We start from the raw sequence: 23,280 nt of genomic DNA on the forward strand, positions 1-23,280 counted from the left end.
CATCTAATACAATACTACTTCCTTCTTTTTTCTGGAAATATTATTTCAGTAGATCTGACATTTACTCAACATGTGCAATTTAGTTACATAATGTGTAGCATAGCAGGAGCAAAGGGACATTTGTTGGGAACAAAAACCAGAATTCACTCACAGCTTAAATTCAAGACTGAATAGCTCAAAAGTGGTTGATCAAAAGTGATTGCTAACCCAGTTGCCTGAATTTGCATACAACAGTCTTAAAATAAAAGTCTGGTCTGAAACACCATATGTTTACAGACTATATGGGGGGGAAAAAAAGAAAGAAAGAAAGAAAGAAAGTTAAAAAAAGAGTAGCTTGTGACATTATTTGATGAAGTTCAGACACTGATTCAAGTTTGCAGTGCCAGCTCACTGGACGTTTATAGAACTCAGCAGGCAGTAATTTTGTTCTGGAAAAGAAAACATAGTTTCACTCCTGCATTTTAAAGATTAGGACAATGAAAAAATCTGTTCTCCTCTACTTTTAAAACACTTCAGTGAAAACCTTTGGTTTCTTAAGAGCATATTTGAAATACAAATTTACCTTATCACTTCCAAGTCAGCTGGAGACAAAAGTATGAATTACACACAAAATTATTTCCAAAGCCTGGCAAAATTTTGCTCACAAGAAGCTTAACACATGTATTTTACTACTGTTAACACTACATGGAGCTGTAAGGGAAAAAAAAAAGCCCAAACTCTCTTGAAAAGGGACTGAAATAAAAAGCTTCAGGGGTCTGAGAAGATCTGAAACATATCTTAAGGTAACATCTAAATGAAGTGGTTACAAGAAATGAGTGATTAGAGTTGCAGCTTAAAACATCCTATCTAATACTTGGCTTGCATCTGTACATTCATGAATTCAAAAAAACTGAGAAGGACACCTCGATGGCCTTGCACTAGGGCAGTAAGGAACTAAAGAAATACGTAAAACATACAGACCTTTAGTGAGAAGCTTCCTTTCAGACTCATCCTTAGGAGAATGTGGACTCTGAGTCCTCTGTTCTGCTTTAGTTCCAAGTAGAGTCTGTCTGATACTTAGACTCTGGCGAGGTGTTTTGGGAGATGGCTCTGTTTTGCTGCTTGAAGAACTAAACAAGATATATTACTTCAGTAAAAAGATCTAGAGAAGAACTCTACAAAAACTACTAGCAACAAAAAATTCACCTACCTCATCATTGTAGAGTATTCTTTAATCCTTCGACTAATTAGATCTCTACTAGTAACACCAGTATCCTATAAAATGAATTGAGAACTACTTTACAGTCTTATAAAACAGAAAAAAATATTTTTTTTCCTTTCAGAATATGAATAACTGTTCCAGTCACCAAATGCATATAAAAAAAATATCAACATTTCAGTTCATTTAAAAAAACCAAGTCTATAACAAAATCAAACATACTAACAGGCAGATCTTAAGAAGAGTAAAGACAGAACATTTAAAAACCATGAGGAAAACTAAAGTGAGTAATTACAAATTAAGTGCTGCTATTTAGACTTTTTTTTCCAAAGCAATATAATCAAATTAAATCCTCTTAAATTGAAAGTAAGTTTAAATAGAAAAACACAAGTCAACTATGAAAAATCCAGTCCTATGTGCACACAGTACTTATATAACTAATTGCTACTACAAGTAGAGCTGAAACAGCCATGACTTCAAATGTGCTTTTATCCATTTATGTAATAAGGCTTATTAAGCCATTTTCCTTTGGATAATTATTTAGAATATGAGCAGATGTGCATGACCACAGAAAGGAAAATATTCCTCTGTTGCTCATCACTGCAATGAAAATGCACTGAGGACAATATTGGGACAGATATTGATACCTTATGTACAATAGCATATGTTTGCCTTTTCCAATTAGCATTAACTTCATTCATAGAAACATCAGCATTTAATCAGAGAAACAGGTATCCTTCAAAGTTTCACTTTTTAACTACTGAGAAACTTGTCCTGCTGTACTAATGCACACAACACTTTGTAACGCAAGCCTGAAGAGAGACCACACTGGTACTAAACCTGCAATTATCTTTTTAAAAATATTAGGGACTTTTAGAAGATCAGTTTAATATAAAGTATATCTTTAGTCAAATCAGAAATTACATTAATTATTTCAAAATTCTGTTCTCTGGTATGACTATGTCTGCCTTTTTTTAAACTCCATTTATTTACTCAGTTACCTTGCCTTTCACCTCATTTTCTTGTATGTTTCTGTACACATTTTGGTCTATTGGTTGATTACAAATTATTTCTTCTGATCAAATACTAATTATAAGAAAACACAATAAATTTTTAATTAAAAGACAAGAACTATGTGTTCTTCATTATGTATCATACGATTACCTCATCATTTAAATTGCTGTTGTCTTGTATTGCTTTAATCCATGCTAACATATTATCTCTGTCCTCAGCTTGAAACAGATACTCGCAGTCTGATGTGGTGAGTCTAAATACATTTTTCCTCTTGGTTTCACAGTACGAGATGTCTATCAAACAAGCATTGATGCTTATAGGTTGTTCTTCCTCAGACAGGGTCACTTGTTCCTTTTTATCTTTGTACAAATAAAGTGAATGACCTCGAAGAACAACATACAATTGCTTCCATGGCCGAATGCTCCCACCAACTCGCTGAAAAACATCAATTGAGATGTTAGTTTGCTTATTTGTTAGAGTGGATGTTTGAGGACTATAAAAAGTACCTCCAGAAGTTTTAAAAAGAAAGACTAACCACCTATCTACACCATTATTAAGAATGCTGCCAGAAAGACTACACAAACACAGGATTCACTAATTGCTCTGTCAAAGGAGTGAATTGTTCAATAACCTGCCCTCCCAGACCACCCATTAGGTGTGACTTTACACATGAGAGTAGCAAGAAACCGAATGTGACTACAGTTTCAGAGAGGCATTAATACAAATACATAAGAAATATTTAGGGGACTCTTGCCTATGCCTTTTAAACTGCCTTCAAGTCAGACTCACATATTCACATCACTGCAATTCCAGACTCCCAGTTTTCCTTAAGTGTTAGCCTACATTTGTGCATTAGTTTGAACTCAACTCCCTAACATTCACAAATACAACAGCCTTTTTTCTTTATTAGCAAAGAGGAAAAAAACCCCACAAACTACAAGTAGCAAGGGACTGATTTTTACTACTTAATTAATCACTAGGAATTAGTTTACTTCACAGATGCTTTGAAATGTAAAATTAGAACAGTTTTAGAAAGCAGTCTGTAAAAGAAGCTGAGGAACTGACTGAGGTCGATGTTCTAGCAGGTCTAACATTTTGTCAATCTTATTGATGCTCTTATTCCCCCCCAAAAAAAAAATCAAAAAAGCAAACCAGGAAGGTTTCAAGTTTCTTATCTTGTTTTTTCACCAGCTTAGTATTTGTCCCAGGTTAAAAACCCAAACACAACAGGTACCTTTCCTTTGTCTGTAACAAGCTGACGAAAATGGAGCCATCCTTCCTTTGAGGCATCACCAAACACCTCTGAAGAAGAATCTTTTCGGGAACCAGAGTCTTCTGAAGACTTCTGGCTGTCTGGGACCTAGAGAAAACATCACAGAAAGAACCCCACAATGTACTTCTAAACACACTTCTCTAAGTACCTAGGTTCAATATGTTTCTTACTTTAAAAATGCCCCCAGGAATATCCTTCTGGGAAAACATAATTTCTAAAGTTTCCACACATCAACAGTGACTTTACACATCCAAGACTACTTTGAGAAACTTGTGGAGTCTTAGACTCTCGTTAGTATGTTTTCACAAAGCCCGCCATACATATGCTCTGTTTACAGAGACTGAGGAAAATGAAAATCAAGGACCATGTGATGAGTCTAGAAAAAAAAGAAACCATGTTCACTTATGTGATGCATACAGCTGAACAATTTGATGAGTAGCAATTCCAATAAACTTCATGTCTGTTTAACACATCATTTTGTATAATGGAGGTGTATAATTCATACAACTTGTGTAACGTTTACGAGTTGCTATATACATATTTACCTACCTTAATCCCCTTTAGACTAGATACATGCTTAATGGATCTGTTGGGAGAAAAACAAATGTTAAAATGAGATCTTACACACTTCAAAAATAGATGTCCAAATTAACTTGTATTTTTCATGAACTCACGATTTTCCCTCTTCTCTGTAGTCATCCAGTCCTTCATCATACGACTTGGATCTCTCAGTTTTTGCGGCAGGCTGGCTATCCAGAACACTAGGCCGCATGGATTCTACAAACGAATAGGAATTTTTGAGTGTGTAGGAACCTGAATGACATTTTAGCAATTTATTTCAAGCAAGAAAGAGTTTACAATTTTCACTCCCATTCTCCAGAGTGTGAAAGGAAAAAGTTGCAAGAGAAAAAGAACGAAATCAACGCTCACCATGATCATGTGAAAGCTGTCGCCGAATTAAAGGGATTGGAGATGTGGGACTGGGAGGAACAGTTGTTATAGCTGGTGCTTGAGAAGCAGATGCAGAAATAACAGCAGAAGCAGGAATGTGTGCAATATCATGGTCAATACTAGGACTAGTCGGTTCATCTACAAAGGTAATATGTCATATATTAACATATTAAATGCATTAATCAAATGCTCAAACCAAATAGCTGTCTGAACTTCTCATTATTGGGCTATCAGATATCTTACACATGAAGTCATTCCAACAAACGTAAGAGTCCAATTAATTCACACTGTCAAATGTCCTCTTTTTTTTTTTATGAAGAGAAGCCTGTTTCATTTCATAGGGATGTTAACTGTACATCAGAGATAAAGGCAAAACCCACAGATTTTGTTGTGTGCGAAAGAAACAGGAATTATTTGTTAATCTCTCGTATTTATTTTCAAGTATTTCTGTTTATATGCATAAGCGAAACCCACATTTATTATATCAGTAAGTCTGACCTCAAGAGACAGACAACTACAATAAAATACAGGCAGACTACCAGAAGCCATTTGGTTTAAACGAGTGTTCAAATAAAAAAGCCAAGTCACAAGCAAACAAAAAGAGCATTTTAAACAGCTATCTAGCATCCAAGGAACCAATCCCCCCATCCTCCGTACATTCAAATAATGAAGCAAGTATCCACACTTTTAAAAGATGGGACTACTTACTACATACCAAGCAGTTCTTCCACTAATTGTTCATACAAACGATTGCATGCCATACATGCCCAGCACCTCTCAGTCTCAACAGCCACAAGGGTCATCATGAAAGATTCCAAAAAGCTTTAAGCATTTCTAGTATTTAACATGTTTCTTACAAGATGGAAGAAGCCAAAAGATGCATTTTCAATCATTTTGAGAAAACAGCCATAACATCTTCCAGAACACATTACTAGTACTACAAAGATAATTCTACTTCATGCTCTGGTAGAAGAGGGAATGGAAAAGAAAAAAAAATCAAGTCACGAGCAGGGGCTGAACTGTACTGCCGTAATGAATATGAATGTACCCTAGGTGCTAAGAATTGTAATATGCAGAGCTACTGAAAAGCCTATTGAAATCAATGAACACTCACAGACAGAGGTTTATTCTTTGCTTTGTGCGAACACAACTGCGTGTGCTGCATTGTGCTTTTCCAACAGTCACTAACAGTTCTGTTAAGGCAGCACTTGTACTATCAAAATTTGGCAATGTACATTTAAAACACAGCAATAAACAAAGTGCAGGAAGGTTTAGCAGTAACACCCCTCTAAATTGTCTGTGGTGGAAAATGTAAAAATTTTTGAAGTTAAAAAAGCATATCCAAAAAAACCCATCTGTAAACTAGAAACATTAATAGAAAGAGAAAGCAAAAGAATTCACACCAAAACGTGATGCTACAATTTAAAAATTTGCATGTTTTACCTGCATCCACAGTGATAAATTAGAAGCATTTACAAATCACTTCTCTACAGAAACTAGAAGACAGGAAGAACCTCAGCTACACTTCCATTTCAAAACCACAACAGCTCAATGTCCTGTTGTCTTTTTACATCTACACTTCCCAGCAGCAAACCCTGAAACACACTAAGGTTGACTAAGGAATATAACCACTGGCTGTACAATTGACTGGTTTATAGCACACAAACTGGAAGTGTTCAGATTTGTTATTTATGTTAACAGACATATCTCAAAATATCACAGTCTCTACTCCCAAAAATTATAAAAACACTAGTGGTTGAAAATAGATCTGTGCAAGCTGTGAACACAAACATGTTTGGCAACACTATACAATTTCCCACAACACTTAAATCCAAGAATTCAGATGAGAAAAACCAGTTTTTAATAATTATTCATATCGTTATTACTTCACAGTGCATCTAATCCCCAGATGAATCAAAACTGAATTGATTTTGGAAACAGGCAAACTTTACAGGAACTGCAAATGACATTGGTACAGGAGAGGCATAACTGTTCAATCCCTAAAGAGGCTGAAGGTCAGCTCATGGCAAGCTTTTACATAATATAAAGTGATTACAGCGCAAATCATGATGTACACCATAGGAGTTTCTGCCTATTAATTTAATGCACCAGTAAACTCCACCACTGCTGTACAGTAAGAGACAAAATCCAAACAACTACATATATCCCTTGTATTTTGGTTTTTCTTTCTTCTTAGTACTTGCAATATTTGTCTCCCTTTTCAGTTTCCTTGATTAATTGACATATTTTCACCCCAAAACTCCTTGCACAGCATGTGAAAGGATGTGTTTGGCTCACCAATGAAAACAACTGTGTCCAAAATGCAGCAAAGCATACAGAACAAACAAGCCAGAGGAGAAGCCCCATAAAATAATTCTCCTTCAGTTTGTGACCTCACAGATTACTTGTATCTCTAAGTATTTGGAACAAAAAGGTCAAAGACTCCATGGAAAACATTATTCTGGGAAGCATTGAAAAACACCTGGCAGACAATGCAGTCATCAGTCACAGCCAGCACAGCTTCACGAGGGCAAAGTCAAACCTGATTTCCTTCTACAATAGGGTAACCCACTTCATTGATCAAGGGAAGTCAGTAGATGTAATCTTTTTGGACCTCAGCAAAGCGTTTATTACTGTCTCTCACAGGATCCTTCTGGACAAAATGTCCAGCACACAGCTGGATAACTGTGTTATGTGATGAGTGAGCAACTGGCTCACAGATCGGGCATAAAGAGTTATAGCGAATGGGGTAACATCAGGATGGCACCCAGTCACTAGTGGGGTTCTGCAGGGCTCCACCCTCGTCCCAGTTCTCTTCAACATCTTTATTAATGACCTGGATGCAAGACTCGAAGGAACGCTAAGGAAGTGTACCAGCAACACTAAACTGGGAGGAGCTGTTGCCTCCCTCAAGGGCAGAGAGGTCCTGCAGAGAGACCTCAACAAATTAGAGAGATGGGCAATCACCTACCACATGAAGTTTAACAAGGGTGAGTGCCAGATTTTGCACCTGGGACAGGGCAACCCTGTTGTGTGTATGGAGTGGGGAACGAGAGGCTGGAGAGCAGCACCATAAGGAGGGACCTGAGGGTTCTGGTTGATGGCAAGTTGAACATGAGTCAGCAGTGCCCTTGGCCAGGAGGGCCAAACTGTGTCCTGGGGGGCATCAGGAAAAGCATCTCCAGCCGGTCAAGGGAAGGGATTGTCCCGTTCTGCTCTGCACTAGTGAGGCCTCACCTTGAATATTGTGTGCAGTTTTGGGCATCACAATATAAGAAAGGGACTGGAGGGGAAGCCGTATGAGGAGCAGCTGAGGTCACTTGATCTGTTCGGCCTGGAGAAGAAGAGACTGAGAGGAGACCTCATTGCAGTCTTCAACACCCTCATGAGGGAAAGAGGAGGGGCATCTCTTTACTCGTGTGACCAGTGACAGGACTTGAGGAAATGGCATAAAGCTGAGTCGGGGAGGTTTAGGTTGGATATCAGGAAAAGGCTTCTCACCCAGAGGGTGGCTGGGCACCGGAACAAGCTCCACAGGGAAGTGGTCACAGCACCAGGCCTGTCTGAGTTCAAGAAGGTTTTGGACAATGCTCTCAGGCACATGGTGTGATTCTTGGGAGTCCTGCACAGGGGCAGGAATTGAACTCAATGATCCTGATGGATCCCTATTCTATGATTCCAGGACTACTTAAAGTTTTACTTTTCATTTGAGAAATGGATACAATCTGTTCTGCATTTTTGTCTAAAAAGCTACTCAAGAGATGGGCCATTGGATACAAGTCAGCACAGTGACAGAGCATCTCTGGCCAAGGGGGAGATGTCTCTTGTAACCTCTGTTTACACATGAGCATGCAACAGTTGCAACTAATGATTTTCAGGAAGAGCCCTTTACTTCAAAAACATTTATGGGAGTAAGACACTGAAAACTTGTAATAAATAGGCAACACAGCTCCAGCCAGCCAGAGTTAACTGATCCTCTAGCTAAAGCAGAGAGAAATTCATACATCAAAGTATGTTTATATTGCCGTGCAGCTGGAGATCAGGGACCTACAAAGAGAAGGAGCATCTGTACAGATTGTAGGTGACCTGAGAAATATTAAATGACTCTGCAAAGACACAAATTTACACAGAATGGGCTCAGAGGCAGACCCAGAGATTTCAAAACAGAAGATTTCATGGGTGAGAAAGCATGACAGAGAGGACATATTATCCCCACTCTATGGATGAAAAACTAAGGAACAAGTATTAAAGAAATATTCAAAGGAACAAAACACAAAAAAAATCTCTGAAAAAAAGCACAGATCCATATCATAACCTACTATGCTGCTACAATACAATTTTATCATGACTCAAATAACATTTAATGTCTTTGTTTACACCTGCATCTCCTGGAACAGTTCCTCAAACATTAAGGTTTGAAAGTAATAACCTGAACATGAAAGGGGGCACATTTTGAGAACCTCAAATATAATGTAAATGAATAACAGAATTATTTAGGTGGGAGCAAACCACAGAAGGTCCTTTGGCCCACCTCCTCCACTGAGCAGGGGTAGTGCTGAATTCAGACCATACTGCTGAGGGCTCTTGTCCAACAAGTGCCAAACAGAGGGGAAGATCTCCCTCAATACCCTGGCTGTGCTCTTTCTTTTTGGTGCAGACCAATACAGTGCAGGTCTTCCTCACCCTCGTGGCGCCAGTATCATTGCAGGAAGTTAAACTATTCCAAGAATAGGACTTTGCACATGTCCTTGAAATTCAAGATGTTCCTATCAGACCACCCCTCTAGGATGAGTCCTCCTGAATACATCTTCACATGTACTGTCTGCACCCTGTACTTTGGTGTTGCCAAACTTGATAAGTGCATTTCATGTCCTCTCCAGGTCATCAACATTAAACAAGGTGGATCTGAGGAACACCACCTATAACCAGCCTCCAGGTAGAACATGAACCCTTAGGCACTGCCCTTTATACCTCATGATCCAGTTTTCCTATGTATCCAGCAGTACAGCAACCTGGACTACAGCACAAGGATGGTGGAACAGAAGAGCTCAAAACCCTTGCTAACATCAAGGCTTGTGACCACCTTGTGTTTTCGTCCCATTTCACAGATTTCATCTCACTATAAAAGGCAATCCCATTAGTGAAGCACTTGGTAAATCTATGCTAGCTATTCCAAATGATCTTCTCCTTCCTTTGCCCAGAAACAAGTTCAAAGAGGACCTACTCTATGACTTTCCTAAGGGCTGTGATAAAGTCAATTGACGACCTTCCCTGAGCTGTGCTTCTCATAGTTTTTCAAGATGTGTGCACAATTTGCTTTTTTCCAGTTAGCAGGGACTTCTTCCAGTCCTCATGATCCTTCAAAGATGACAGACAGTATCTCTGCAAGGACACTAGCCAACTCTGTCAGCATCTTCAGATGCATTTCATCAGGTTGGATGGACAGGTGTGGGTTGAGCTGCATCAGTTCTCTGTTTATCTAAGCTGGTAGAGATTGTTGGGTTTTGGTTGGTTTGTGGTTTCGTTTTTTTTGGTGGGGGGAGCTGGGAAGAGCAGTATTTAAGGAAATTGTTTAGTTAACTGAATCAAAACATATACATATGGGAAGTAAATTCAGAGACTAAATTTAGTACAGAGACTAACCATCAGGGATGCTTTAATAGGGATTATTAACAGAGAAAGGTGATTTTTCCCTCCAATCCCTGGGGGTTCAGATTGCCAAAGCTTTCTTCACTGGTAATAAAAAATGACTGGAAAAAACTAGCTCCCCAAGGCTAAAGTCATCTTTCACATTTATGCCCTTTTGGGCATGGCAGTCTTTCAAGCAATATTTCAACTTGAAAGACTGTAAGAAAAGAACTGCATTATTTAATAAATGTATTGCAGACCAGATTACTGTTTAAAACACTAATTGGGCATTTCAATTTAAATGGACAATGTGAATATGTGGCTATAAAGCTTAATTCAACAAGTATATATTTTATCAAAAAGACTATTATCTGATTTAAAGATTCAAATAATAAAAATGTAATAGCTGTGTAGGAACATACACTTGAAACAGCTTTAAATTTCACATGAAGAATGTTCAGACAGCATGCACCCTCAGAAATAAAAAAAATTGCTCAACATACAATTTCCCAAACTGCATGCATTGAAGAAGATAACTGTACTGTAAATATTACTGGCTTTCTGAAAATCATATCCATTTCTTAGATTAGGTATGTGTTTAAAGATGCCCTCATAGGATTTAACGCAATTTTGGTTACTCATAGATCTTGTGGAATTGTAACAGTGATTGATCTTTGTAAAAAGCTCGGTCTTCTGTAGAAGGCTAGAGAGGCAGCTCATATTGCTTTCTGTCTCCAAAGCAAAGGGCTACAAGAGTCATTAAAAAACATTATCTTCATTCAACTCAGGCACAGATGAGAAGGTTTCTATCTATGAACCAGATCTCCCTTCCTTAAGAGAGATAGGAAGAGGATCCTCATCCACACACAGGCAAGGGAGTTAAAAAAAAAAGTCTATCTCCAAGGAAACCCCGGAAGAAGCTGAATTTAAGGCAAACACAGACATACTAATATAGACCATTTTTCTTAACAGCCTGTCAGAAAGACAATCAAATAAAAATACCATGTATGCAATTTCACCTGAATAGTGAGAAGGTCGGAAGTAACCAATAAAACGGAAACGAACTGTTCAATCAAAAATAAACTACACAGAACTGACCCTGCTATCACACAAGATAGCACAAAGGATTAATAAATACCCCACTGTAGGGACTTCTTGTTACAAATCTTACAGTACAAGCTGCTGCATCTTATAATTCAATTTGCAATGGTAAAAGCTCCAGTAAGTACAGACTTCCAAGGGGGAAACACATGATTTGGAAAGAAGACACACTACTGCCTGGATTCATCACGACCTGTGTTACCTTATTTTTTCAAAAGAACCTTTAAAAATATATTTCTGTCAGTTAAGTACTTCCAGCACTGGCAACGCTAACTGTCTTTACAAAGAACTTCTTCATATATCTACTTTACGTAATTATCCTCGTGTGGCCAAAAGAATAGAATGGAAACATGTCTGCATGCTGAGCACATTCATTTCTCTAAGCCCCAGAAACACAGGACTGGAACAAGCCTCCTGAATCATCAAATCCAGTCCTCTGCTAATGTGTTCATGTAAATAATATGTTTGTGATACTGACTGAGTTTCACACAAACAGAAAAGGCTTCCCAAGGTTATTCTTCATGTGAGACTATTCTGAAAACCTCATCTATGACAGTCTGTTTTCTATTTCAGCATTAAACAAATGTATAATTATCTTTCTATACAAAGCAATTTTAAAGGTTCCTGCCTGTAGTATTATACCAACAAAAAAAGTGCAATTTCCAATATACTTTTTTTTGCCAAAAACCCTGATAGCATGCCCTTATTACCTGAAATTATCATTTGAAGTTATAATGATCCAGTAAGGATGGTTTATGCTTTGAAAATATTACTCATTATCACACAAATCTGATGCTTCTATTCAATTAAAACTCTTCTATATGTTATGAATTATTGCTCCCAATTTTAACTTTTAATTAAAAAAATATTTTTGAGTTACAGAAGCATTTAAATGATATTTATAACACTAATTTGTAATTTTGTGGTTTGGGTACTATACTTCAGAATACCACAATGATTTAAAAATTGTTCTTTGGATAAGAAACACTGCAATTTTCAGCCTGAAGCAATAGTGATTTGGCAGGCCACACTGTAAAATCCTGGAAAAAAAATTGAAGACTGATGCTTATCTTAGAAACACTGATGACATGTTAAAAGCTGTGCCAATGCTATCACTATAATAATAGAAGAAATAGTCCTCAAAAATGAACATCTGTCAGCTCTAATCTCTACTGCAATTGCATTTATATTTTCATCATTTGGAATAGCTAGGAAGTAACTTGTAGGAAAGAAAATTATCACAATAAACAAAGATTTTCATTTGCATCTTGACTGCTAACAGTTTTTTCTAAAATTAAAGTTTCCTTAAAACACACCATATCAACCATCTGTATTCAGCCACCATTTGCCCTTAAGGTATCCATACATTTGGAGTTGACAAGCCTGGATCTCTGCTGGAGAAGTCTGAGGTTTTGAATTTCTCTCTGTCTGATGTTTATCTCTTCTCATGAAGAAAAAACAGAATAAGCACATTCTTTCGAATGTTTTGTTACTGCATATGAGAATAATTCTCCTTACTTCCCCTAACTTTTGTCTATTCATACCATCGTAACCCTTTTCATGGTGTGTGTGCAAGTGTATCGATTTATTTTATCGTTTCAATTGCATTCAATGTCTGTGTATTCACAATGTCATCTTCCAAGCCTAAAGAGCCTGCAGAGAGAGGCATACAGATATAGAAGGAGGATAGAAAAGGTAAAGCATATACTTCACTAAGAAAAGACAGTAAAGTCATTACACTTTCAAAAAAGTACTTGGAGTTATGTACGTGACTTCTTGCTTTTGAAAACTAGTATGAAGATCAGCTCTTAATGCAAGATGAACAGCAGAACCTGCCTGATTACTAGCACAGAAATTGCTATGGTAGTTTGACTGCACTAAGGATAGAAACAATACAGAAATTTATTGCAAGGATGGTGAGGCACTGCCCAGAGAAGCTGTGGATGCCCCATCCCTGGAAGTGTTGAAGGTCAGGTTAGCTGGGGCTTTGATCAACTTGGTCTAGTGGAAGGTGTCCAAGCCCATGGGCAAGGGGATTGGAATAGTCTTTAAGGACCCTTCCAAACCCCCTCTGTTCTATGACTCTATGATATAATACTATTAGTGGTGTTGAATGGTGAATCAAGATTAGCACTATGCTGGTAAATCTTACATTTGTATCAGAAATTCAGCCAACAGGAGACAGTTTTTAGAAAAACACACACACAAAGTGAACAAATACCATTTAGTTTAAGCTGTGAAACTCCTGGCAAATCTTTATTTAAATCAATCAAGGTATTGGATAACAAAATTTTACTCTAATACAAAAGAGAATAGAGAAATTCATGGAGCACGTAAAATCATATTAGGCTTCGAGATGTTGTAAAGTGCAAACAGTTGGAGAACAGAAAGTACCAACATTAAGTATCACATACCCTTGTCCTGTTCTTATACCTTTCCTTAGGTATCATTTTCAGTCAGAGGGAGAACACTCATCTTATTTTTTTTTTTTTTACAGTATGTTGGTGTTATCAAAATCTGGTCAAATATTTTTATCTGGCTAATTTTCTTTCAGTTATTCACAAATTAATAGGGGAGTGAAGTGACCTATAATTTTTCTAGGGTAAGAATGTACTAAATATTTTCAAAAATGGGATCGCACCTCTGAGGAAAAGTCTTTGTACTTCTCTGATGCTACACAAGCCTAAGAGAAAAGCTCTATAATAGGATGAGACTATGAACTTGTTTTATTTCTAAAAAAATTTAAACGTCAAGATGATATTTATTTAGGTTAAGGTTTTTAAAACATATCCATTTAAGATTCATTTTCATGTGACAACCCACTGTGAACAACCCCAATAGTACTGGTCAAAGCACTGAGCTCACTGGCAGTCAGACATGCTGCAACCAGGTTAAGTATTGAAAAAGCATCTCTATTTCACTCCTATGGGTAGTTCATTCAACTCAGTAAGGGAGTTGGATTATCCTTTTTTTTGCATTGCTTTGTACTCTACAGTAAATAGTGTAAAAAGTAAAAAAATATTTCCAACCTTGTTGCAAGTCTCAGACACACACACTAGACATCTCTAAGAAATGTATTAAAAGAACTATATTCTGAATCAACCTTTTCTCTGTGGTTACAAAAACCACAGAATCACAGAATGGTTTGGATTGGAAGGGATCCGATCTCCCTGTTGTGGGCAGAGACACCTTTGACTAGACCAGGCTGATCAGAGTTCCATCCAACCTGGCCTTAAATACTTTCATGGATGGGGCATCCACAACTTCTCTGGGCAACCTGTTCCAGTGCCTCATCACCCTCACAGTACAGAATTTCTTCTTAACCTCTAATCTAAACCTACCCTCTTTCAGTTTGAAGCCGTTGCCCCCTGTCCTATCACTACATGCTCTTGTAAAAACTCTCTCTCCATCTTTCCTGTAGGCTCCCTTCAGGTACTTGGAAGGCCACAATTACATCACCCATTTTCCGGGCTGAACAAGTCCAATTCTCTCAGCCTTTACTCATAGCAGAGGTGCTCCATCCCTCTAATCATTTCAGTATTCCTCCTCTGGACTCACTCCAACAGGTCTATGTCCCTTCTGTGCTGGGGACCCCAGAGCTGGATGGAGCACTGCAGCTCATCAGAGCGGAGTAGAGGGGCAGAATCACCTCCCTCACCCTGCTGGTCACACTGCTTTTGATGCAGCTTGCTGGGCTGTGAGCACACATGGCCGGCTCATGTCCAGTCTCTCATCAACCAGCACCTTCAAGTCCTTCTCATCAGGGCTGCTCTCAATCTGTTCATCCCGAGGCTTGGATTGATACCGGGGTTGCCTCAACCCAGGTGCAGCACCTTGCGCTTGGTCTTGTTAAACCTCAGGAGATTCCCACAGGCCCACTTCTTGAGCTTGTCCAGGTCCCTCTGGATGACACCTTCAGGTGCGGCAACTGCATCACTCAAGCTTGGTGTTATCTGCAAATCTGCTAAGGGTTTCTTATCTTACCCACTGTCTTGTCATTAATGAAGATATTAAATAACACTGGCCGCAGTAAAAACCCCTGAGGGGCACTGCTTGTCACTGATGTCTATCAGGATGTTAAGTAGCATTTTAATTTCCATTCCAGTAAAAGTAAACACATCCAAAAATTACCCAGTAGGACAGAAATTTATCATTTGCTGTTCTCTAACATAGAAATCGTGTTCACAAGTCTGAAAAATGCACATTAAACACCACAAAGTCACTGCCAAAGAAAATGGTATTTTTATTAGTCTAGAGACCAGACGAGACCATTTCTGGGTAAAAGGGAAACTGTCATTAGACTAACTGGTATAGTTTGAAACAATAAAGAGAATTTCAAGACCAGAATCTTTCTTTGGACCAGAAATAAAACCAGCAGCTTTCTCAGTTAACCACAATACCCTGCATGTAGTAGCACATGGAGAGTACTGAAGTCTGCAATACCAGAGCATGTTTATCTGTAAAGCCAGGCAGCTTTGTCACCCCCAAGAACATCTGCTTATCGGAAGAAGAGTTTGAGCACATAGTATCTTGCCTAATTTTTTAAAATAAATCCGTTTTCCCCATAAAAGATATTACATCTACCTACTACTAGGTTTGGTCTGAACAAATCTCTCATTTCTATAAGCAAATGAAACCCAAAACTTAACCTCCCTGCTTCTGAACTGCCTTTTGTGAAAAGACCAGTGCCAAGAGGCAGTTCTTCAGTAACACACCATGATCCGTGCAAGAATTTGCCATAAGAAAGCTTAACAGAAACTCTGCTTGGATTTCTGTTTGTGGTGCAAGGCACTGTGTACTTAGCAAGAGCTAAAATCATCCTGATGTTGTGCTGTTCTCAGGAGCAGGTTAGTCACAAAACACTGCTGCAGAAGCCAAATGTTCTTGGCTGAATTTCTACCAAAATATGGTGTGGTCATATCTACTACTTTTAATGAGCAGACAGTGGTAACAAAAATACACACACCACAAAGTATGTAAAACGGTAGCAATATGTAAGCTTGGAATCATAGTGACTTTCCATCAGAAGAGTTAAAAAGCCTTTAACTGAGTTTCAAAGCAGATATAGGGTTTTATCTGCCTGATTAAGTAAGGTTTTTAACAAGTAAAGCTGTAATTAGGCATAATGATAGCCAAACAAGTAAAGTTAGAATAATGCACATTAATTCTAACTTGGGAAGAGGTCCACTTTTAACAGCATTTCATGGTCTTCCTATTCAGAGAGGATTATTTCCTCTTCAAGGTGCTGGAACTGTGGTGGTGATTTCCCACAGCACCTGTACCAGCACAAGAATTTCTTGCTAGGAAGACAGCCACAAGTACCATGCTGGCTCAGATTGTGCCCTGGCTTCAGGAGCACCAGGTTTTAGGATTTCTGGAACATTCAGGAGGTTTCATTCCAAGAGGCTCATAAGAATTCAATCCCACGTGGTATTGTGCCAAGAGGCTGCAGCGGAGAGTTCTGATTTTGTTTCTTTTGAACTGCTCAGTTGTTACCAAAATGTAGTGCAATTGACGTATTTAAGGCTTCTTTGAACTTCAGTCAACACATTTCTCTATAATATGGAAGCAAGTCACATGAGTAGGAGTTCACAGCAAATCTCTGTTGAAAATCAAGATAGGAGATGGTGTTGAAAAGGTTGGGCTTGACTTTACCGATCTTGATCTGACTTTTACATGACATTTCAACTGTACAGGATTAGAAAACTCCCAGTAAACACTGTACATAACTAAATCAAGAGCCCAACACTGATTTTAGGCAGTATTAAAAAATCCTGCACAAAGATTAGTTAAATGCCTCACAAACTTGTGCTAATCCTCAAAGAAAGGCTGACAGGGTCTAAAGAAGAATACAAAATTACACTGGATACTGATGCGTCCAGTAACAACGATGAAAAAAAACTCTATACAACTCCCATTCAAAAAGGAAAACCCAACATAAAAACCATCTGCTAGCTCACAAAGCATTTTTTAATATCTTAACAGCATTCTGTCAAAAGAACAGAATTACTGTATCTTTTGTATGATTTCTATTCTTCAATGAACACAAAGCAGATATGATAGATAACACTAGGGGAAAAAAATCCCTGCTGCAGATCCACAACAGAAGACAATTATGGTAAGACGATGTATCTGTAACTCCCTTAACCTAAAGTGTAAAGAACATGGATCATTATGAAGAGTTATTTTTCACATACTTCAGTTGCAGAATCAAAATTCAGTGTTTTCTAAATATTTCTTACACTAAATTCAAGAGCACAGAGTCAGGTACAAATCAACTTGTGTGGAAAATGATCCACAGACATCCAGACTCCAAAGGATTAAATCAGCCACAACAAAAGAAAATCCAACCCAACAACAACAACAGCACGGCAAAGACAATAGTGGCATTGACTACTTGAGTAGAACAGAAATGCTCTGCCACTGCAACTCCCTCTTCAGTAGAAGACACGAATTCATTATTCAAAATTCAGAGGGTTTTTCTACTATTTACAATCCTTCCCCGAGTTCCTCTTCTAAATTATCTCAAAAGATCTCAGCCCCTGTCCTCTAAGCTCCCTTTAATTCCAACCCTGTGTCACAGCACACCAGCGAATCTTTTTGCCTTCTCAGATTCTGCTTCCGCAATCCCTTCCATTCATATCCACATTAGCATCTTGATTTGCAAATCCACTCCTTTGATTGCTATCCTTTAACCTGAAAAAGCTTTCATCTATTCCCTATCTCTCCGAGAAAGCTTTCACCATACCTATTCAGCTGCCAAACTATTTTTTTCTCCACAAATCACCCTTATATGGATTTGCATCTGTATTCTCGCTTTACTGGATTCCAAATATGTTTTATACTAGAGAAGTAAAAATATTTGAAAGGTGTTGCAAATGCTAGTTGCTTGTATATGTAACATCAGAACATTATGTGAGTGATAGCAAAACACAGTTAGGTAATCAGACTTACCCAGGAGGTTAAGGAAAACTCTAGAAAAATGTTACATCGCTGTAGGCTATTTAATGCTCATCCTCTAGGAACCCCAAACAAAACAGAACATTTTTTTTTCCTCTACTGAAGAATACTTTTACTTTTACCAACCTAAAATTATTCTAGATGAGAAAAATCCGCCATGGCTCTCAACCTCAGAGTTTACAGGAACAACCTGGCATGGTGTTCTCCACCACCTTTAGCAGAGAAAAGCATTTGATGGACACTGAAATAGTTTAACTCACCAATAAATGGAATAGAAGCCAAAGAGTCACCAGGTGGGCTGGAACCCGATGCTTTCCTTTCCTCTATTCTTTTTATGTGGACTTCTCTCCGAGCATCGTTAGGTAACCAACAGGTAGTGTCCGAGGCTGCCTCTTGGTCATTTACAGCAAGAATGTAGGACTGATGCCTCAAAGGCTGTGGAGTTTGGTGGCCAGAAGGTGATTTGTCCCGCATGACCACTGTGTCTTTGTCATTTCCCTGAACATCCGTTTGCAGACTTTCAGACTCACGGACATCTTCCCTTTCAAAATGAATCTTTTGTCTTATGGAACCATCTACACTGTCAGAGGTAGTTGAACACTCACTTGGCTGAACAAGTTTGGCAGAAGCTGGAGACAGAGAGGAGGGTTGGATGGTTTTACCAGTTTCTGTTTTGTGATCTTGGGCACCTTCTGCTCGGATCCTTGACTGTTGGTTTAAGAGACCGCTCTGATGCAAGTGATTTACTGTTCTTTGGTCTTTGCTGGCAATAGCATCCAGGCCCTGGTTAAGGGGAATAGATGGTTTTGCTGCATAGGGAGCTGAGTTCTTCAGAGAGCTACTTCTAGAACTTCTGGCTGGTGTGAGACACAATCTCTCTTGTGAAACAGCTGCAGGTTTTGAAACTCCCCCAGGAGTTTGCAAATCTCGAGAAGGCTGTAACATTTTAAAATCTGGCGAAATTTTCTGGAAGTGAGAACCGGGCAGAGAAGCTCTACTACCAGTTCTCCTGTTGTCTGAAATATAAGCACTTGGAGCTATAGGAAAATTTTGACCTCGAAGGGACATATGAAATGCATGCTGTCTAGATCTCTCATAAATACCTCGCCGATCATCTTGTTCAGTAAACCCTGTCCACTTATAAGTCTTTCTCCTATCTCCATTTGTATCTGCAATCATATTCTCAGAATGGAAGTTTTCTAGCACTTCACCCTGTTTGCTGAGATAATCCCATGACCGAGCCCTGTGATTTCTAGCATTAACTGAAGGCGAAGTCAGAGTATCTTGTGAAGCACTTCGTGGCCACTCCTTCATCAATACAGGATCTTCGAGTCTTTCCTGGGATACACTTCTCTGCCGGATCTGAACAGACTGTGGAACCCTGTCGTGAGAGGTGCTCCTGCGCCGTACCTGAGAAGCAGTGCGGTTTGGCACCACTTGATTATAATCAGTTGTATTCTGAGAAGCTGCTCTTAAGCTATCTAACCTCTCCTGTATTGTTCGAGAGCCATACATGTGCATGCGCCTGTTATCAATGTATTCTTTGTAAGTTTTGTAGGTCTTCCAGTCTATGTGCTGGTGGGAGGTTGGAGAACTGTAATGATTAGTAGAGACTGAGGGTGAGTCTGTGGCTTGAGCAGGAGGTCTAGTGCTTGGGATTCCTTCTGGACATACTACATAATTTGAAGCTTTACTTACTGCTCCACTTGTATCAACTGGCCTTGTTATTGGAGTCTGGGGAAGTACAATGGCAGTGGACACTGAAGATGATGGTGATGTAGTCCGTGCTTTCAGACTGGTTTGATCTTTTAAGCCGTATCTTACTTCCTCTGTCCTGTGTGAGGGACCAGCATGATTATTTCTACAAGATGGCAAATCTACAGCCTTCTCAGAAGGCACAATAACAGTCCTTACAGTTTCATTGCAAACGCATACGGCTGTATTTGATTTTGCAATGTCTGTTGGTGATGGAGGCACTTGTATTTCCATTCTGTAGGCCCTCTCTGGCTGTGTCAATGCTCGTACTGGTCTGCTGACTTGCTGTTTCCCCAGTGAGAAGTCAGAAGAAAGCTTGTCTGCAGCTTGTGCCTTAACAGAAGCTGTGGATGTCAGACGCGGGTAACATATTGGCGGTGGTTCAGGTATGTTGTGGGCATTACCACTGTAGGCTTCGTTGCCTTTCAGGTAGGCATCTTGGGAATACGCCTGTGGAGAGAGGATTAAGTGAGTATTCAGTAGTGAGGGAGACGGAAAAGTTCGCCATCCAGTATTTGCATGATCAATCTTCAAGAGAGGGAATACAAGTTCAAATTTCACACTATCTCTAATTTTAGACAAAATGTTAGTTAAAAAGATAAAAACAGCATTCCATCCCCTTAGTGATGTAGGAACAAGAAATAGAACAAGCAAAATCATTACATATATTCCCTCGCTCAGTTAAAAAACTCAACTGATAATTCCAGGAAATACTGCAGGTAGGGCACTGAGGCAGGTTTCTCAAAATTCATGAACATGAAACACAGTATTTTTCTCCCCCTTAATTTTGCTTTCTAACATGATGCTTCATACATTCTTCCCATTTAAGCTTCACATTGCCAGAAACCAGAATTTCATAGCAATTAATAGGTTAAAAAGCTGCATAATAAATTCAAGTAGAACTAGAAAATTCTCTATTCAGTTAGTGTATAAAACAACTCTGTTCACTTAATGTAGTACATATGAAAAGTACACGCATTCCTCTAAGATGTCTTCTACATAAAAGCTACTGTTCCTAAACATATAATGAATAAATTAAAGCAGTAACATATTTGTTGTGAGCCAACACCCTATAAGTCATCTAACATTTTACAGGAGACAGCAAGTACATAGTACACAAATCTTACTGCAAAAATATTAATGATATTTAACATTTTTAACTTCAAGGAACAAACAGTAAGAAAATTCATACATATCCACTACTGTCCACACACTATTGAAACGCAAACTGAAATCTCAAATTCATTTCCTCAGTGCACTTTGCATCTTTATGCACAAGAGCCTGACTCCTGAGAAAAAATGGTTATATTACACTTAGTATGTTTCTGCAGCATTTCAGAAAAGCAGCATTTGTCATTGTGAAAATAACAGAACATCCAAAATAATAAATCAATGAGAAGCATACAGCATACTTAAACAATATCCTATTATTGAAAAACTTTAGCATGAGTTCGCTCAGTTTGAACATAATGCAATAAAGAGCCAATGCAGAGCCTGCCAGTATAACAGAAGATTAAAATAATTTCTCAGGGCTTTTACACGCTTAGGCATGGTATCATATCACAGCATTTCCTGTCCAAATCACAACATGCTCAATTCCAGAATATCAATGTGCTCTGTCTTAACACGAGACAGATTATAAAAGCCCAAGAGCAGCCATAAAATTAATACAGAGCAAAGTACAGAGGAGGGCGAGGCATTTACAATACTGCTGCAATGTTACAACGAGCATTAGTGAAGTGCAAAATATTAAAGCACACCAAGAGAAAAACAGACCAAATAACACAGGCACAAACCACAAATCAAGAGATTAGCATTATGAAGAAAATTCAGCTCAGACTATCTAGCTCATTTCCAACAAACTTGCTGTTTCATATTCTTGTTTCTCACAAATCATTAAGCAAAACATGCCTTACAAAACCATCAGAGAAATGGCTACTGTACAATTCTTACCAGTGCTGTGACATCCTTTGTAAACTGCAGCTGGCAGAAAACAGGAAAACACAGTAAAAGCTGCTTACAGATGTAAAGACAGAATTATCTTGTCATATTGATGTTGACTACAGCAAGCTAAAAATACAGCTACACTGATTTCACTGGAAGGTACCAACAGATGTAAAGGGCAGTAGAGCATAAAAAATAACTTCACCCTCCTTGCAAGCATGTCCATTCAGCCTTTTATTTGCTCCTTGTATTTATCCTGTACCTTTACAGAAAGCAAAATACATGTGTGCCATTTTGCCTTGGTGCATCCCTACAGCTGCCTGCAGAGAGCTCTGGCTCTATGCAACGAGACTTCCCTTCCACTACAGCAACATTACTGTCTCTCGTTTCCCCTGGGCTGCTCCCATCTCTGCTTCCTGGTGACGAAACAACGGCTGTATTATGCACTTAAAACAGCACGCCCCTTCCCCACATATATCTGAACATGACCACAAGCTGTCAGCTGACTGCAGCTGCTTTCACGCTGTACATCTGAAATTAGAGGAATGATGCTGCAGAAACACTCTACTCACATGATTTGTATTTTTTTTTTTCCTCCACTCATAGTAAAAAATCAAGCCAAGCTTCCACTGGCACATTTAATGGAGGGAAGGAACACACGAAAATAAATATTTCTAAATCTTTAAATAAATGGCTATTTAAAATCTTGATGGTCTGTAAGAATTTTTAAAAAAATTGGAAGAGATACTGAAGACCCAGAAAACGGATTGAGTGAGATACTACTGGCATGCAGGACAACCAAAAACAATCACCCCCTCCACTAGAAAACAATTATCAATTTATACAGCTCATAAAACAGCTGATATCCCACCTTCGCTGGGATATGCACACATTACACCAACAGCAAATACACCACATTTATATTTTTGTAAAACATTCCCCTGACAAACAATGCTTCATTTGACTTTGACAGCAGAAAGGTTAGATTCCAAAACTGGTGTGATCTGATCGTAGCTGAAGACTACAGATGAGTATAAAAATTAGTTCTCAGCTCTTGACAAAATTTATCACAGATATTAAAACACCACCTTCAGAAGACAACATTCTCACAGGGTCCAAAATGAGATCAGCTTGACTTTCTCCCCCCAGTAAAGAGTATATTTCCATGATTGCAGGTATATCCAGACAGACAGACAGACTGACAGTTCTGTGTAAGAGTTACCAAAAAAAAGGTTTTGATGATGGAAAGTGTATTTCTCCTTTCAACCTACCTCCATTTTACCTACTTCCCAAAGAAACACTGAAACAAAGCTGAACATCCTTCCACGAAAGAAGAAGCTTATAAATGGGACTTTGATGTTTCCATAAAGAATATTACATACCTTTGTTTCATAATTCTGACTAAGGGCCAACAGAGAAATAGTGCAAGTCACAAAGAAATGCATGGATCTGTTCT

The 23,280-nt window shown here is 38.6% G+C and overlaps 1 protein-coding gene across 4 annotated transcripts in view; it reads right to left on the reverse strand.

Moving 5' to 3' along the window:
• Positions 1 to 23,280, reverse strand: part of ARHGAP21 (Rho GTPase activating protein 21) — a 111,948-nt gene that overhangs the window by 10,593 nt on the left and 78,075 nt on the right. For 3 of the 4 annotated variants that reach the window (XM_039380158.1, XM_027751738.2, XM_027751739.2), the window contains 9 exons: positions 21,834 to 21,863; positions 18,386 to 20,330; positions 4,416 to 4,574; positions 4,160 to 4,262; positions 4,035 to 4,071; positions 3,447 to 3,572; positions 2,363 to 2,647; positions 1,190 to 1,254; positions 961 to 1,109 (listed from right to left, as the gene is read on the reverse strand). In XM_039380158.1, the coding sequence (XP_039236092.1) occupies positions 961 to 1,109; positions 1,190 to 1,254; positions 2,363 to 2,647; positions 3,447 to 3,572; positions 4,035 to 4,071; positions 4,160 to 4,262; positions 4,416 to 4,574; positions 18,386 to 20,330; positions 21,834 to 21,863 (2,899 nt within the window). The remainder of the gene's footprint in view (positions 1 to 960; positions 1,110 to 1,189; positions 1,255 to 2,362; positions 2,648 to 3,446; positions 3,573 to 4,034; positions 4,072 to 4,159; positions 4,263 to 4,415; positions 4,575 to 18,385; positions 20,331 to 21,833; positions 21,864 to 23,280) is intronic. The other variant, XM_027751740.2, reaches the window with a different exon arrangement.

Source organism: Pipra filicauda, unplaced genomic scaffold (assembly GCF_003945595.2).
Source record: "Pipra filicauda isolate LSUMZ 115617 unplaced genomic scaffold, ASM394559v2 scaffold187_size1440530_pilon, whole genome shotgun sequence".
Classification (NCBI taxonomy): Eukaryota; Metazoa; Chordata; class Aves; order Passeriformes; family Pipridae; genus Pipra; species Pipra filicauda.